At 47.2% G+C, this 18,851-nt stretch overlaps 1 protein-coding gene across 1 annotated transcript in view; it reads left to right on the forward strand.

The window, feature by feature from the left end:
• Positions 1 to 13,814: 13,814 nt before the first annotated feature.
• Positions 13,815 to 18,851, forward strand: part of LOC147708073 (potassium/sodium hyperpolarization-activated cyclic nucleotide-gated channel 1-like) — a 2,256,393-nt gene continuing 2,251,356 nt past the window's right edge. Inside the window, exon 1 of the mRNA XM_086925298.1 lies at positions 13,815 to 14,424. Within this exon, the coding sequence (XP_086781424.1) occupies positions 13,934 to 14,424 (491 nt within the window). The 5' untranslated portion in view covers positions 13,815 to 13,933. The remainder of the gene's footprint in view (positions 14,425 to 18,851) is intronic.

The raw sequence follows: 18,851 nt of genomic DNA on the forward strand, positions 1-18,851 counted from the left end.
TGTCCAGTTTCTTCGCATAGGCCAGGGCAGCTTTAGGCGCGGTGAAAAAGTGTAGACGAGAGCCATCTTTGACACGCAGTTTGGCTGGATAGACCAGGGAGTATGAGACTTCATGTTTCAGGAGTAGCCATTTGGCTGGGAGGAACCACCATCGTATAATCGGGATAGAAGGCGAGGGAGTTCCCCTGATGACGAATTTCACCCTTTGCCACTGGATTCAAGCAAGCTGGGCTGAAGACGGCTGGAATGCCAGAAACCGGTCCTCGGAAGCTTGTTTCCGGTCCAGGGAAGGCATGGCTTGGCAGTTCAGGCTGGACTGTTCCCATGAGGCACAGGGTCAGACTGATTTGCACATGGCCATGTCTTACCTGGGGTGGCAGAGTGAGCTAAAGAACGGTTATGGATTAAACCCAGATCTGTTGACTGGGTGTGAGTGTTTGATTGGTTCAGATGCTCCGTCCATCACCACCCCCTTTTGTACCGCTTTTTTTAAATTTATTTTTTTATGGCATATTTATATAGCGCAGAAACTGTCACCCAAAGGGTATCCTGGTGCTTTTGACTTTTGGCCGACCTTACGCGATGTTACACTACTACAATCTTTACACTATCCTAGGAAAGAGGTATGTTTTTAATCCTTTTTTAAAGGAGGAAAGGTTCCCCATACTTCTCTAAGGCAGGGGTAAGGAATTCCACAATTTAGCTGCGGTAAATCTAAAGGACGAGGAACGAAGAGATCTAGTAGGCGTATACCAGGAAAACATTGCCTGCAGCGGAAACGGCCCCTGACCAAGAAGGGCCCTAAATACTAAACATAATGCTTTAAAATCAATGCGCTGGAGGATTGGCAACCAGTGAAGGTCCATGAGCGCCAAGGAAGAGGAATCAGAACGCCGTCGAGAAAGAGCCAGCTTAGCAGCCATATTCTGTACTCGCTGCAGTTTACCCACAAGGGTAACTGGCGCACCCAGAAGTAGCGCGTTGCAGTAATCAAGCCTGCTTAAGAGGATACTACGCACTACCTCTGGTCGGGCGTGAGCCGGGAGCAAGTAAAGGATCTTCCGCAATGTGCGGAGTAGCATCATACAAGTAGCCACAGTTTTGTTCACAGACGTGTCTAACTGTAAGTTAGATCCAAACATCACACCCAGATTTCGAACAGAATCTGCCGCCAAAACAGTGCCTTGGGAAGAAGAAGGCCAAAAATCCAGCGGCAGAGGCCGAGGGGTGCGATCCATCAAACAGTGCAGTACCTCAGTTTTTGAGCTGTTAAATTGCAGGGAGTTTTGACTCAACCAATCCGCGGTAGCTGTCATACAGCGGTGAAAGGTCTCCTGAGACACAGCATACCTACCCTCAAAAGAGAAGATAAGTTGCGTGTCATCGGCATAGTTGATGACCGCGATGCCGAAGGACTTAATCAGCCTGACCAGGGGACGGAGATACAGATTAAATAAGATAGGGCTAATGGCCCGACCCTTGGGGTACGCCCTGCCCCACTTTTTTGATGTCAGAACGATAGGGCGGCAAGGCTACCACCTGGTGTCTATTACCGAGATAAGAGACCAACCAGTCCAGAGCCAGGCCGGACACCCCAATTTCCTCTAGTCTCCTGACCAGAATGGCATGGCTGACCGTATCGAACGCGGCCGACATGTCGAGCAGCACTAGAAAGGCTGCTCGACCAAGGTTGACACGCGAACTAAGGTCATCCAAAACGGTCACCAGTGCGGACTCAGTACCATGGGCTGGCCTAAAGCCAAACTGAGCCACGTCCAGGCAGGCGTTGATCTCTATGAAGCTGGACAGATGTTTAGTGGCCAGCTTCTCCAAGATCTCAATTGGAAAAGGAAGCAATGAAACAGGCCTGTAGTTCGCTGAACAGGAAGGATCCAGCGTGTCCTTCTTCAGAAGCGGAGATACCACTGCCAACTTCCAACAATCCAGAACCCGAGCGGTACTGAGGGACTGACAACAGATGGCATGAAGGGGAGGGAAGAGCTCCTCATGGAACAGTTTCCAAAATGTATGCGGTAACGGGTCATGGGGAGAGCCCGAAGAGACCCCGTCGGCCAATGAGCAAAAATCCTCAAAGGACGGAAGGGGGAAACTGTTCAGCCGAGCTTGCCTTCCATCCACCTCCGGAGTCCTGGGGTTGGTTACCAGTACAGAATTAGGGGTAGACTGGGGATCAGAGATGGCCGGAGTACCCAGATTGCTCAAGATAGAAGCAATCTTGTCCTCGAAGGCCTTTGCCAGAGAGTCGCATAATGATTGAGAGGCTGGAATGTCATTAGTAGCACAGGCAGGACAAGAAAGATCCTTAACGATCCTAAACAATGCCTGAGATTTGTTCACTGCTAGCAATAGCGTCTCCTCGAGAAATCTGGCCTTGGCACACTTAATCTGCGCTTTATAGACGTCAATGCCTGTTTAAAGAGAGCTTTATCTGACTCAAGATACTGTTTCCTCCAGGCACGTTCCGCCCGTTACACTGGAGTTTCAGCTGGAGAAGCTCCTTTGAAAACCAAGGCATGGCACGTTTGGCCCTGTCCCTGGTTTTCCGCAAAGGGGCCAGTTCAGCCAATGAGTCAGAAATGTGCTGGCTAAGGATCTCATAACTCTCCTCCACACTGCCTCCTAAGGTAAAACCCTCTGAAAGCAGAGTTGGCAGGCTCGACTGTTTCAGGAGCCTTGACCATTGCCTACCAAGCTTAGTAGTAGCTCCTGTACTGCCACTTTTCGATGTATCGACAGGGATAGAAGAGAGAAGTGGACAAGAGCATGGTCCGTCCAGCATTGAGGAATGATGTTCCGTACAGTCACCCGACTAGCATCTGCAAAGATCAAATCTAGGGCGTGACCCTTTGAATGAGTCTGGGAGAGTACCAGCTGCTGCAGATGGATGTTGCAACAGGCCTGGACCAGATCTTTATAAGCTGGGTCTGTAGGCCCATCCGGCCACAGATTAAAATCTCCCAGAACCATAATCCTGGCATGGGTGTTGGAAAGATCGTAAATCAGATCTACCAGCTCAGGCACGGCTGACAGAGCATTGGCAGGGGGTCTATAGCCCAGCAGCCCAGAATACAGGACGCCTCCTTGTCCTTTTAAGGAGAAGCCCATTAGTTCACAACCCGGGATTTCCTTAGTCTCCAGCTGGGAGATATCCAATGCTTCCCTAAAAATGAAACCTACACCACCTCCTCTAGTCCCTACACGAGGGTTGTGCCTGATTTTATAGCCAGGGGGACAGGCCAGGCCCAATTCCACCGCACTATCCGCTCTGGTCCATGTCTCTGTCATGAAAAGCACGTCTAACTCATAAGACTCAATGAGAAGTGCAATTTCCACGTGATGCTTGCTGAGGGATCTAACGTTAAGCAAGCCACAGGACAGGGGCTCCTGACGCCTAGCAAAGGTGTGAGGCTGGCGGCTTGGTATAGAACGGGGGTCCAAACTTATGAGCTCATCTCTCGAATAGGTTAAATGAGTAAGAGACAAAGAGGCAGCATTCCTGGCGCCCCGCGCAACCTGTGCGCTAACCGCTTCGTTCGCCATAAGTTGGCAGGGTATGCTCAGACGTGAGTCCCTTGCTCACTTTGCCACTGGATTCAAGCAGGCCGGGCTGAAGACGGCTGAAATGCCAGAAACCGGTCCTCGGAAGCTTGTTTCCAGTCCAGGGAAGGCATGGCTTGGCAGTTCGGGCTGGACTGTTCCCATGAGGCACAGGGTCAGACTGATTTGCATATGGCCATGTCAGAACTGGGGTGGCAGAGTGGGCTAAAGAACGGTGATGGATTTAACCCAGATCTGTTGACTAGGTGTGAGTGTTTGATTGGTTCAGATGCTCCGTCCATCACCACCCCCTTTTGTACCACTTACATTAGTGGACATCATATACCAGGCCAGCTTCTCACATTTCCCTAGGTGCCGGCACAGCTAGAGTTCAAAATCTACAGTTAGGCACTTTGCAAAAAGAGGGTCAGTTTTCACTGTGTGTCCACATTGTGTTTTGGCCCATTTCCGGTCGTCTGCACTAGGCCTGCCCACACAAGTGAGGTACCATTTTTATCAGAAGCCTTTGGGGAATAAGGGGTGGGTGGAAATGTGTGGGTCCACGCAGATTCCAGAACTTTCCATCACAGAAATGTGAGGAATATGTGTTTATTTTTTAACAAAGTTTGACATTTGCAAGGGATTCTGGGTAACAGAACCTGGTGAGATCCACTCAAGTCACCCCATCCTGAATTCTTATGGGTGTCTCATTTTCAAAAATGTATAGGTTTGCTAGGTTTCCATAGGTGCCGACTGAACTAGGCTCCAAAATCTACAGCTAGGCACTTTGCAAAATAAGGGTCTGTTTTCACTGTAAAAATGTGGTGTGTCCACGTTGCATTTTGGGCTGTTTCCTGTTGCGGGCACTAGGGCTACCCACACAATTGAGGTACCATTTTTATCAAGAGACTTAGGGGAACTCAGAATTTAAGAGCAACTGGTATTACCTATTGACTTTCTGTGCATTTCTGACTTCCAATTGTAAGACAATGTGTAAAAAGGAAGTCACTTTGAAAAATGTCCTATAATTCACATGCTAGTATGGGTACCCGCAATTTTGGAGATGTGAAAATAGCTACTGTTTTCTAAACTCAATATTTTGTTGCCATTTCGGAAATACATAGGTGTCTTTGATACCTATTTTTCACTCTTCATATTTTACCAAATAAATTGCTATATACTCGGTACACAATGAAAAACCATTTCAAGATGCTGCTCAGTTATTGGCTCTGGATTCCTTGGTTTTTGGTGTACCTACATGTCCTATATATCCCTACATCAAGAAGGGTCCAGCTGATGTAACGGTATATTGCTTTAAAAAATATGTCATACTTAGAAGAAGTTACAGGTGAAAACGTTGGCACAAATGGCTATTTTTTATTACTCATTTTCAATTTTTCTTATTTTCAACTGTTTGTTTCTATAAGAAAACCTTGAAGGATCTACACAAATGACTATTTGCTAAATTCACAATTTTGTCTACTTTTAAGAAATGTTTAGCTTTCCGGGATCCATTATTGCTTTCACACCCATTTCTACCACTAACTGGAAGGAGGTTAAAAGCACAAAAAGTAGCAAAAATAGGCTATGGCCCAGTAAAATGCCAAAACTGTATATAATAATTTTGGTTTTCTAACTTGTCCCTGAAGGCTGGGAAGATGATTTCAGCACCACACACCCTTTGTTGATACCATTTGCAGAGAAAACAACAGATGCTTTCTTCTGCAGCACTTTTTCCCATTCCCCCCTCCCCCCCCAAAAAAAGTAGCTGTATTTTGGCTAATTTCTGGGTCTCCTCAAGGTGAATCCACAAACCCTGGGTACCTTTAACCCTTTCCATGCGCCAGACGGGCCCCGGCCGTCCAACGTCACGGTGGCCGAGTGTGTCGGATGGCCGGTGGGCCGTTCGATTCGCGCACGCTTGGAATTCATCCGCACCAAATGGGGAATTCCATGAGCGTTCAAGGGGTTAAAATCCCTATGATGTTGGAAGAAAAGGGTGTAAATTTGGCATGGATACCTTATGTGGACAAAACGTTTCAGGGGCCCAAGCACAAACTACCCCCCCCCCCCCCCCCCCCAAAAAAAAAGCTTAGCACAGGGGGGAGAATGCCTAACAGCAAAATGGTTCAAATTTGGACTCGTTCTGCACTATCGGCGTGATTGCACTTTTTGCTCGCTGACTATTTGAATTTTAATTCTGAGCCTTCTTCCACTTCAATCTCACTATTTTAACTTGGATTAAATTCTACGTGTTGGCTTGTGCTGCCTATATATTTTGCTACGTTTTTAATTAGTCTTTGTAATAAAGAGCATACGGTAACCAAACGCATGGTCTGGGACTACCGGCCACCCCCCTCCTTACTACACAAATTGCATTACTTAATTCAGCAAGTCAACACATGGGTCTTTGGAAGGCAGGGGTCAAGGGACCCCTGGCCGTATTTATTAAAATATGAAAATAAAATGAAAATTTTAATAAAATAAACATTTTTTGACAATTATTGAATGCACCTTTCAGAACATTAAATTACATCCATTTTGACATTGTAAGATGGGCTAACCTTAACAAATATCTAGTACAGCGTGTTTCCTAACCGAATCTAAACATTCTGAAAATTAAGCATTCTAATAATTAAGTCGGACGGCAAGGTCGCTAACCGGTGTCAGATCCTTTACAGCTACGCTCTCACGTTCGAGATGCGCATGCGCAACCCAGGGCACGTTTCACCCCGTGCGCTCTGAACTCCATTAAACCATAACAGGAGGGCCCACACTTGCGCACCTTGATGACGTCATAGTGTCTGTGAGGGGTGGCTACCAGCCTGAGGAAAGCGTGGACTCCCTCCCCCGCACCCTTCTAAGTAATGGATATCATATCCTGCCCCTGAAGTTCTGGGAGAGACCAATCCCTCCCGACGGGCGGCCCTTTCGTGAATGGGCCCGCCCCCCCAAGGACCTTAAAATGCTGCTCACCGATTATGACCTTACCGCCAGACCCACATAATAAATACGACATTGCTATTCTAAGAGGGAAAAAAGGGGCCTAAGGAGAAAGTTAGTTAAAAATCACAGCAACACACAAAAACATCTGCACAACATTTACATCTGTACATTTTCCTGTAAACGGGAAAAAAGGCCTAAGGAGACAATAAGTTAACACCACAGCGAAGCACCAAGCATATATACCTGCACATCCCACCTGTGAACGGGGGGAACGCCCGAGGCAGCAATCATACCATTCTTATGATCAAGTGACAACATTAAACAGTATACCTACCATTGTCATTACCCAATTCGCTAACCAAGGGGATGGAGGGTGGGGAAAATTAAAGAGCCCCACGGTGGGGCGATGAGCGAGCCTGGGGAGCGCGGGCACAAAGAGGCCGCTTCCCCCGCTCCCCAGGCTCTTAACCCCTTCGTGGTCGCGGCCCCGCCCCCCCGGCTCGGAAGCACAAAACTACTTCCGGGGCAAGGGGGTGGGACAAGCCACCACGAAGGGGCCGGGATATGGGAGGGGCCGGGCCCTGCCATGCCTGCGTGGGGGCCGATTGGCCCCCCCTTTTCTCATGGTCTGGGACTACCGGCCACCCCCCTCCTTACTACACAAATTGCATTACTTAATTCAGCAAGTCAACACATGGGTCTTTGGAAGGCAGGGGTCAAGGGACCCCTGGCCGTATTTATTAAAATATGAAAATAAAATGAAAATTTTAATAAAATAAACATTTTTTGACAATTATTGAATGCACCTTTCAGAACATTAAATTACATCCATTTTGACATTGTAAGATGGGCTAACCTTAACAAATATCTAGTACAGCGTGTTTCCTAACCGAATCTAAACATTCTGAAAATTAAGCATTCTAATAATTAAGTCGGACGGCAAGGTCGCTAACCGGTGTCAGATCCTTTACAGCTACGCTCTCACGTTCGAGATGCGCATGCGCAACCCAGGGCACGTTTCACCCCGTGCGCTCTGAACTCCATTAAACCATAACAGGAGGGCCCACACTTGCGCACCTTGATGACGTCATAGTGTCTGTGAGGGGTGGCTACCAGCCTGAGGAAAGCGTGGACTCCCTCCCCCGCACCCTTCTAAGTAATGGATATCATATCCTGCCCCTGAAGTTCTGGGAGAGACCAATCCCTCCCGACGGGCGGCCCTTTCGTGAATGGGCCCGCCCCCCCAAGGACCTTAAAATGCTGCTCACCGATTATGACCTTACCGCCACAGGCCAGCATAGTTGACCGACTATCTGGCCCCCCCCCGCACCTACCTATAGAAAGGTCATAACCTACCTCCCAAGACCTCAACCCATGCCAGGATATACCTTATGAAAAGGGCATTCCCCGCCTCTGTTAAATGGACCCCGTCCAGCAGGTAGAAGTGCTCCCCCCAGATGCACCCATGAGGTATGGTCTGTAAGACCGGAGTTCTGAGTAACTTGTCCAGCTTGTTGTTGACCCTCTTTACCGAGTGATTCAACGCGCTAACTGAGTCCCCCCCTCTCCACTGCATTCTCGGTATCAGCTGTGACCATACAATCACGCTCCCCGGTAACCACTTTGCCAGCCACCCTGCTGGTGATATAATCTCTACCCCATGCCAAGATATTCCTTATGAAAAGGGGCATTTCCCGCCTCTGTTAAATGGACCCCGCCCGCAGGTAGAAGTGCTCCCCCCAGATACACCCATGAGGTATGGTCTGTAAGACCGGAGTTCTGAATAACTTGTCCAGCTTGTTGTTGACCCTCTTTACTGAGTGATTCAACGCGCTGAGTCCCCCCCTCTCCACTGCATTCTCGTTATCAGCTGTGACCATACAATCACGCTCCCTGGTAACCGATTTGCCAGCCACCCTGCTGCTGATATAATCTCTTCCAGGAGGACCCTTCTACCCAGGCCTGCCAGATCATTCCCCCCTAGATGAAGGATCACCGCCGAAAGAGGTGCAGTATGTCTTCTTAGTAAATCCGACATATAATCCCTGACCTGACTGAGGCAAAGCCCCCCCCTGCCGTGGAAGGAGACCGTGCACCCCCCACTCTCCGCCCTCCGTCTACCCGATCCTGCAAGAAATAGGATTAGCGTGCTTTACATATGAATGTCCTAGTACCCACACTACCACTGTCTTCTTTATGTCCTCCTGGCAATTCTGTGATGCTGATGAGTTGATGTGATGATCCATGGGTAGTTTCCGTCCTGCGTCGCAGGCCCAAGAAACAAAACAATCAACCCTGAGCTGGCACCTCCTGCGTCCTTGCTCGCTCGCCCATCCCACTTGCGTTGATGCTTGCCCTCCTTTACCTGACATAAGCATCCCTTGGGCTGTCCACCTGTTGCAGCTGTTGTGATGTGGAGCACTTCACGGATGTCCACCATGGGCCCAGCCATACATAAATGGAAAAGATAAACACAAACCATCAGTGTTTCTGGCGATAACTGCCGTACACGTGCTTGTCTTACATTGCCATCACATGCTAAGTTTTAGATAAAAATGAGCGCCCGATGCATACTCATTAACACTTCCAACTGTAAGTGTTCTGTGAGGGTGCCTGGTAGTATGACCTTCATGAAAGCCTAGACCTGTAGTCCACCGTAAATGCAATAGCCCATTAATGATTACTTCAGGACAATGCACAGTGTGAAATGCCGTGCAATAGCGCTGTACGATGGGTAGGGTTCCTGGCTTCCTAACTATAGCTGCCCCACCAGTGTCTGCATTCATTGTCATCAGATGCTAAGCCCTAGCTGGCATTAACCCCGTATGTAAGTGCATGGGGTCCACCGTGAATCCAATAGTGCCCACGTGACTCCTTAAGGACGTTAGACAGTGTGAAGTGCACCTTCCTTGTTACTAAAATTCAGCTGTAGACCAGGACATCTCCTCCTATTCCTGGTTTTCCGCCCATGTCTTTATGCAATAGAACTAAGATTGAAAGGGACAGTCTGTTTGCCATTACCGCATCAAAGTCTTTAAGCATAGGATCAGCACCGCCCTAACCCTGCTAGGCTGTACAATTGGCTTCCTATTATCACATTCATCGTTACTAAAAGAAAATTGTGCTGCAGACGAGGACATCGCCGCTTAATCCTGGTTTTCTACCCACATCCTTATGATAGGATCTATGTGTGAAAAAAAAAAAGAGGGACAGTGTTTGACAGTGCAGCATCCAAGTCTTTACACAAAAGGATTAGCACAGCCCCAACTATGCCAGGCTGTAAAATCGCACCAGAGCCTTTTTGCTCCCCACTTTGGCGTCTGGCAAATACCATCCCAGCCAACCGGACCTGATCACAAGCATCCCCAGACCTATGTGATGCCACAACTAGGCTCTTGGACACCTTTTGAGGTGTGACATCCGGGGCCAGGGTGCGTAGTAAGATCAGGGCCCCCCAGCAATCGGTCATTAGCGTGGGGAAGTTCCAAGCTTGCTGAGACTATCGGATCGGTTGATGTCATTGACCTTAGTACTAACATGAGATGGCCTGTGAGATAAAGGCTTTTCCTTTGCGTGGGTTAAATAAGTTCACTGACTAATTATTTGCCTCCAACCTCATAAAGGGACTAACTGGATGTGCTCAGAACCAACACATGTATGTTGTACACTCCTGGTGTGGCCCTCCTTTCATTTATTCATTCCTGAGATTAAGATTGGTAAAACAAGCAGCTTTACATTCCTCCAAGATTTAGCCTGAAGGCTTCCCTCCACAGCTACCACTAGGATAGCTTTCAAATACAGTTGTTATCTAATACCACCGAACAATTTGCGGTAGAAACATAAAATTGAGGTAACCCCCCAAGGATAAAACTTCTCATTTTGGTCTTTCGCCGACGGTATCATTGAAAATTCACAGATTTCCACAATCAGCGCTGCTTGTGGTTCCTAGGAATGATTGCGCACCGCGCAATACAGTCAGTCATTCACAGTAATGGCTGAAATAGACCCTGCAGAGCCCAGGCTTCTGGGGGCATCACTGGTCGATGCCACCAGTCTCTCCCGTATAAGGACCACGCTACCCTACCTCAAAGTATCAATGTAAAACACGAAAATTGAAATATTCCAATTCCTTTGTATGGCTTTCCGCCCTGAGTTGCAACAGAACGTGGTTGACGTCTGTGCTTAGCACCGTTGCCGCGCAACCTGGAAAACTGGCTAGCACACTATCAAGCCCTACACTTACATACCTGTTTGCTCGCAAGGAGGACCCCAGAAAGCGGGCATTAGCATGTAGGAGTTATCATGATTCTTTACTATCAACTCAGTAGATACCAATGATAATCATTCTAGAGTGCAAGCACCAAAGCGCTTCTTCTGCAAGTGGCACGCTACACTGGAACCCTAAGTGAATTGGAGGAGATCTAGTACAGAGAGATAAGACCGTAATTTGGGGGGGTGGACATGTGAGTTTGATATCTGGATTGGGATAGAGCATTGGTAAAAGAGGGAAGGGTTTCCATTCAGTCCCAAACACATGACCGGAAGTGGAGCCAGTAGACTCATTTCCCCCGGTTAAATGGGTTGTTTGACAACGCTCTGTGCAAGCCCTCGTGTTCTTGTGTCTATGAAGCATACTTTCACAACAGTTTCTGGAATGCATAGAACTTTGATGAGAATACAATAAAAAGATTCCGCACAGCCATGCTGACTTGGACATCATGTGTTCAATGAAACAATATTTAAAGGTTATCATGGTGCATAGCCAGCTTGTAAATGCTAAAATTCAAACTAAACCAAACATGCCGGTCTCCAACTCATCTAGGGCACCCATTGACATTTATGCTGTGCTACGTCAGTTTTAGAAAGTGCATAGAATAACCAGTTTGAATCTATCATGACTAATGATGAGGAAAAGGGGCACAGCCCTGCTCCAAGGCAATAGCCCTTGATAACTTGCCACTTTCTAACCATCATAATAACGTATTATCCTATTGAGTAAATAAAATAACAGACCGGAACCAGACTTCAGGCGCAAGTCTTAGCTTAACAGATAGTTCCTTGGGTGTATCTATGATGTACTCAAAAAACCCTTCATGAAGAGACTCCGTGGTGAACAACCGTCTGTGATTAGGTTCACTGCTACAGGTAAACGGACGTATATATTTCATCCGTTGTAGGACAGAACCGCAACAACTTGTGGTGCAACCCACGCACCAATACGTCTTTCCTTATATTGTGAGCGGTTGAAACCGTGTGGGCGTAGCAAGCCCATGGTGCTCATGGCGAACGTAATCACATCTACAAACATGCTTGAAATTGTGGGCTGATATAAAAGTACATGTATATCCTAACCATCACGTAGTCTTGAACCCTGGTCTCCCACACCAGAGTCGGCAGTCTTGGCTGCCGTCCCATCTCCCCGCCCAATGTCTACCTCTTTGCCTACGGCGTCTGTTCTGCCTTTCTCTGTGCCCGTTAGAGTGTCTTGGTGTACCTGGCTAGCAGAGATAGATTAGTTGTAGTGCTGACAGAAAAGACGTGCACATGAAACAGGCTCTGTGTAGTAACATCACTCATGGAAATAGACCGTAGAGCAAGTATGCAACATAATGACAGCCTAATGTGCACTCATCTAAAAAGCACAAAAAACGTGGATGAATTACAGATGAGTGGGTCAATGAAGGGTCAAATTTTTAGGGGTAATTAATATTATCGTTCACTTATGGATTGTGCAAAAGGACAATTGAGAATTCCTTAGGGTACATTAAGGGTGTTGCCTATATATAACCCACTACCCCAGAGACAAACAAAGTCGGGAAGTGAATCAATCAGGCTAGCAGCATATACCTTCTCAGCACTGCAACATATCCACATTTTTGAGCTTTTAAACCAAGAAATGTGGCCTGCGGCGATCACAGTGCATGTTACAGCATGCTATATCCTGATTTCCGCTAAGCATGAATAAAGAAGGCTGAAAATTATCTTTGAAAGATCACAAATGAAAAGTGCTTTTCTTGTGATGCTGGCTAAGTTTATACGTACAGGTACCGACATTTCATTCGTGTTCATACTGTGCCGAAAATTAACATTAGTTCGTCAGCAGGAAGGCACAAAAGCTTCCTCATTTCTATTAAAGTAGTGCTCGCTCTGTAGAGCAGCATTATCAACTAGGTGCCATCTGGGGTTTTTACAAATATTTGTGAACATTACATTTAGGCATCCTATATCGAGAAACAATCTTGTTTTCCAGCAGCCTTAAGAACATCCGGACTCCAAAGGCCATTACAGCAGCTACATCGCTCGCTAGCCTTCCCTGCCCCTCAGATGCGCCCCGGGGATCAGTCCACAGAGATTATTAGTGTTAGTGTGAAAGCGGTAAAGGGCCATCTTCACCCGATGAGTCACCGAGCTGACTGGACATTTTTACTTTTAAAATTGAGAACGCATACATTTTTTGCACAATCTGCACTTGAAAGTATGCCCCTTACGGGGATTGAACCCGTGATCATAGCATTGGCAGCCTCATACTCCAACAACTGAGCCACTATTACGCCATCCCAGTTAAAGCTCTAAGACATCGTGTCGGTTCCCTCGCATCCCATACGTTACGCACACATAATTATGGCGAAAATCACACCCCTCAGTGCACCATAGCGCGGGATTACTCACACTCTGTCCCCGTCGTCTCGCCTGCCGTTCAGCCTGCTCGCCACCTAGAAAACCGTGATGCGCGGCCGCCCGACTCTCCTGCTGCCCCGAGGAGCACGCTGGTCCGGTTTTCGGCGCGTCCTTCGGTGCTCTCCCGGTCCGACCTCTTGAAAGGCTACGAATTCACTTCGGGATTGTGCACGCCGTTAGATGCCAGTCTGTATATTCTGCAGAGGGAGAGTAAAAGAAAATTAAACAGCCCTTGGCCCCCCCGACCGCAGCTCAAAAATGACCACAGCACGGCAGCTCTCAGCAGGAAAAAACGACCACAGCAAGTCCAGGCAACCTGTAGGGAAAGAAAAGAGAAAATTAAAGAGCCCCACGGTGGGGCGATGAGCGAGCCTGGGGAGCGCGGGCACAAAGAGGCCGCTTCCCCCGCTCCCCAGGCTCTTAACCCCTTCGTGGTCGCGGCCCCGCCCCCCCGGCTCGGAAGCACAAAACTACTTCCGGGGCAAGGGGGTGGGACAAGCCACCACGAAGGGGCCGGGATATGGGAGGGGCCGGGCCCTGCCATGCCTGCGTGGGGGCCGATTGGCCCCCCCTTTTCTTTTTTCTAGCTGCGCAACGACCCTGTTTCCTGAACATTCTTTGGATCCCCAACGGTTGCAGTTAAATAGTTTCCGTTTGTGGAACGCACCAGTCCTACGCTCTAACGGAAGTTAAGTGTTCACTAGAGGTGCTGCCTGAAGCTGGAGTCGACAACTGTACCTGGAATCCCGCCATGAGAAAAGCACCAAAGGACTCGAAAAAGAGCAGCAGGGACGCCGGGCATGTATCTTTTGATGATGGCACCGCAGACTCTATGGACACGGGATTCTCTCGGGGAACAGAATACCATAGAGCCACTTATGGAGGCTCAACACACTCTCGAGGCACAGAACCGCCCGTGGAAACAACACTTCCCGGTGGCAAAAAGCCTAGGGACGCATTACGGGCGAAACGCAGGTTCACAGCCAAAAGGAGGCAAATGACAGGGATCCGGGAAGTGCCGTGGTTCAGGGGCATGGTGACAGGCCCCGACCCGCAGGAGCTGGAGCAAGAGTCCTACTTGATGGAGGCTATGGGCTTCTGGCACATTCCGCCGAAAGTGTTCCTGCCAGTGGTGGGGAAGGCCACGCTAGCCTTGTACCGTAGCCGTGGGGCCATCTTTCGTGAGAGGTGGCGTATGAAAGAGGCCGGCAAGTTCCTCATCCACCCGTACTCCTCTTTCAGGTAGATTTCCGAGGGGCGGGTGGAGCTTCTTCCTAAATAGGAGCTGGAGAACAGCAAGAAGAGTCGCTATTGACAGGCTCTAGTGCAGGAAGACTCCCTCACTCAGTGTTTGGGAGGCATGGCAGTGGTTGTGAAATAGCATACACACCTACAGATGTGATTACAAGAACGATTGTCAATGTCACAATTACATATTTACTATTTTAAAGAGTATTTGCACAGAACCATTACTTTAATTGTGAGTGCACAGTTCAATGTACACGAATAAGGATGTTTTGCCTTTAAACCTAAATTTACTGCAGATGTGATCGCATCTTTTGTGCTGGATCAGGAAAAATAAAACGTTAAGGCTGGTATGATAAGTTCTTCCCTTGCCAGACATTATAGTAGTGTTGCTCCTGCACACAGTGTTGATTTTTGCAACAACGGTGCCTCATTTGACTTCTCTTCTTTACTTCTAAAATCTATAGCAGCCAAGAAATAAACACAAAATTAGCATCCAACATGGATGCTTGTTTAACATGTAAATCTGCAGACTGACAGATTAGTCTCCAGTCCTTAAAACCTCATAAAGATCTCACAAATCAAATTCAGAACTGTTAATGAACTCAATAAGGCTGCATGCTACCCCTTTATTGCTGCTGTAGAAGAAATGTGTATTTTCACTTGTAAAGTTTACATTTATGTTAACTATTGTGCACATACTTGCAATGTTTACTTCCCTACGGTTAGTTTTCAGCATATTGCACATGATTCGTAATTTCATTTGTATTCACTAATGGAGTGAAGCAGTTCCGCCCCATGACACAGTTTTGTATTTCCAGATTTGGGATTGTGGCACATGGATATTCCTAGAAACAAAGTGCAGTTTGTAGATTTATCGAGTCAGACTAATGATGGTACGGGAGTATCCCCTGTTAATCTAGCATCTTCTTCTGTTTCAGAGGGGAGTGGGAGATAGGTGAAGCGATTCTGGGTGCCGTGGGTAACCCTTATTTGACTCTGATATGATTTCTGTTCTGAGGTCTGGAGCTTTAACACCATCTATTTCCATCGTGGAGTTCAAGATTTACAGGATATATTTTACATTTTCAAATTGAGAAATGTAACTTGAAAAAAAATACATTACAAACTATAGATTAATATTGTTCAACACATTAGCCACTACCCCAGAAGTTGATCCAGCTATGGCTTTTTTAGTGTAAAAAAGGGAAGGATCCTTAGAAGGGGCTAAAATAAATTGCTAGAAAACGTGCCAAGAATTTTCAATTCTATTAAGGGCTTGGAGGTGAGGGTTATGTGCTCTCTTTTTTTATTGAATTTTAACAGCAGCTGATGAACAAACGTGTCAAATACAATAAACTGCATTTCCCACAATGCTTAGTAGTACCACCAACGACCATAGAGACTGTCCCTGTATAAGGCACACTTCGACATGAGCACTTCCTCTTTCTTTGCTTTAAACAAGCAACGTCCATTACAGGACCAGAGGCTTCGGATTATGCTAGTTTAACGCTTTTCAAGAACAACAGCAGATATATCGCCCACAGGTTTATAATAAAACTGTTTAAATGTAGAGTCGGATGACCAATCCGCTGCTCTCATTATATCCTGCACACTGGAACCTAGCATAAAGGACTTTGATGCCATAGTGCCTCTCACTGAGTCAGCACAAAATATTTCAGTATTAATACCAGCTTCATTCATGATATATCTGAGACATCTGGCAATGATGGCAGAGGTAACAGGTTTAAAAGATCTTTACAATGCAATTACCAGCCTTGAACAACCTCTCGGCCCGAGAGGTTGGGTACTTTCTCAATACACTTCAAGGCATTTGACCACACACAATTTATCATTAGCAGGAAATGCAATATAGTCAATAGAACGAGAAAAAGTATTTGTTCTTGCAGAGATCACAAATGAAACCACTTCAGGGGAGAAAACTCTACCTGTTAGGTCCAGTACTCTGACATCAGAAACACACCAGCAGGCGGATAAACATAAAAGCATAGCCAACTTAGCTGTTAATTGTTTTCTAGATAAACTTGAATTATTTTCTTTTTTACAGAGTTTTTTTTTAGTGCAAACTTGACCCAAATTGGGTATCAGAGCGCTTTACATAGCACCAGTTGCATTACATGAGGACACATTAATTTTTGTAAGGCACAGGGAGATTAGGTGATTTGCCCAGAATCACAAGATGTTCAGCGTCATTGCCAAGACTCAAAGTAAGTTCCCCAGATTCGAGGTCGACCGCTCTAGCTATTAGGCCAACTCCTCTCCCAATTATCTGGCCAACTGTCAAATAATTTCAGTACTTTAGAAACATCCCATAAAATGGAATTCTTAGCCTTAGGGGGATTTGCCACTCCTATTCCCTTGAGAAGTTTGCATACCATAGGATGCATACCTACCAGTCTACCATCGACCAGAGAATGCCTAGCCGAAATGGCAGATCGAATGTTGTTAACTGACCTGTAAGAAAACCCCTCAGACCCTTTCTCAGAGAGAAAATTCAATACGTGTGAGAGATATGCCTCCACGGGATCCACATCTTTCTTCAAGCACCAACTCAACCATGCTCGCCATGCTTAGGAATATTTTTTCCTGGTAGAGGGAGCCCTGCCTGCTGTATGAACTCTGAAGCTACTTTCGAAATTCTTGGAAACGTTCACTGTTGCCTGAAAGCCTCCAGGCCATCAGGGACCACTGCCCCCAAGTGACTAGTGAGTACAGTTCCCCCTGACGGCCCGGAGCATTGTCGGAGAGCATAGCAGGATCAGCAGCAAGTCGCACGCTAGCTCCAATAGAATAGGAAACCATGGTTGTGCTTTCCACACTGGAGTGACTAAGAGTATCTCGGTTGGTGAACTACTTGGTTCGCTACCCTGGGAATGAGGCGAAGGGGGGAAACGCATAATTCAGCGTCTTCGACCAGTCCTGAGTGAAGGCATCCGTGGCCTTCGCTAGAGGGTCTGATCTCCTACTGAAAAAGGACTCCAATTAACGACTGAGCCTGGAGGCAAAGAGGTCTATCTCGCAGGAACCCCATATGGAATGGATCATGTGAAAAAGGGAGGGGTGGAGTTGCCAGTCGCTGTAGTCCCTCAAGTGACTTGAATTGCAGTCCTCTATTGTATTGTCCTGACCCGGAAGGTACTCTGCTATCACCGCAAGCTGTTGAGATAGGCAATAATGCCAAAAGTCCTGGGCGATCTCTGCCATCATCCGGGTACTTGTTCCTCCTAGCTTGTTGATGTATCTCACCGCTGATATATTGTCCATCCTGAGAAGAATGCAACAAGATACCTTCTTGGGTGAGAGAGTTCGGATCGCAAAGGATCCCGCCAGGAGCTCTAAGTAATTGATATACAATGCCAACTCCCTCATGACAGTACTGCCCTGCATCGCGCCCCCAGCCCCACCGGCTGGCATCTGATTCTATCACTACTTCGGGGCAAGAGCCGAATATGGTTCGGCCGTTCCAGGCATCCACATGGACTAGCTACCCCTTGAGCTCTTTCCTGGCCTCCTCTGAAAGGGGAACCTGATCAGAGTATGAGAGTACCTTCTGAAGGTGCTGTATCTTTAGCTGCTGAAGGGCCCGATAACGTAGCAGGCCCGGAAAAATTGCCTGTATTGATGATGCTAGAAGCCCCACCAGTTGAGCTGTAGCTCTCAAAGACATGACTTGCTTGTTCACTGTCGCCTTTAACTCTTTCTTCAGTTCTCTCAATTTGGATTTGGGCAATTGAATTGGGCTGTCTGAGAATTGATTACAAAGCCCAGAAACTCTATCTACTGACTCGGGAATAGGATTGACTTGGAGGCTTTGATCTGATCACAAAGTCTAGATTCTCCAAAAGTTGAATTGCCATCTGAAGAAATTGGGCTGCTAGGTAGGGGGTTGGTGCCATAATGAGTATGTTGCCTAGGTGAATTATCAGATGAAAGCCCTGTTCCCAGAGGTGTGCGGCCACTGGCTTCATCAACTTGGTGAAACACCAAGGAGCTGAAGAAATCCCGAAAGGCAGGATCAAATATTCCAGCCATCTGTCCTGCCACTGGAACTGCAAGAAGCAACAGTGGGGAAGAAATATTGGCACAGTTAAATAGGCATCCTTGAGGTCCAGACAGACCATCCAAACCCCTTGTCTCAGAATGTCTGTCAATAAATGGATACTCTCCATTTTGAAATGTCTGGATTGGACAAATCGGTTGAACTCCTTAAGATTTAAAACCAGCCTGTGTTCACCTCCCCTTTTTTGCACCAGGAAAACATAGCTGCAGAAACCCATTGGACTGCTGTCGCAGTAAGCCACAGCGCGTTTCTCCAGCAAGTCTGCAATTTTGTGTGCTATAAAGGTTCTGTCTTGTTGGGAAAAAAACAACCGCTGTGGGATGAACTCTTGTGCTGGGGTCTG

Source organism: Lissotriton vulgaris, chromosome 6 (assembly GCF_964263255.1).
Source record: "Lissotriton vulgaris chromosome 6, aLisVul1.2, whole genome shotgun sequence".
Lineage (NCBI taxonomy): Eukaryota > Metazoa > Chordata > Amphibia > Caudata > Salamandridae > Lissotriton > Lissotriton vulgaris.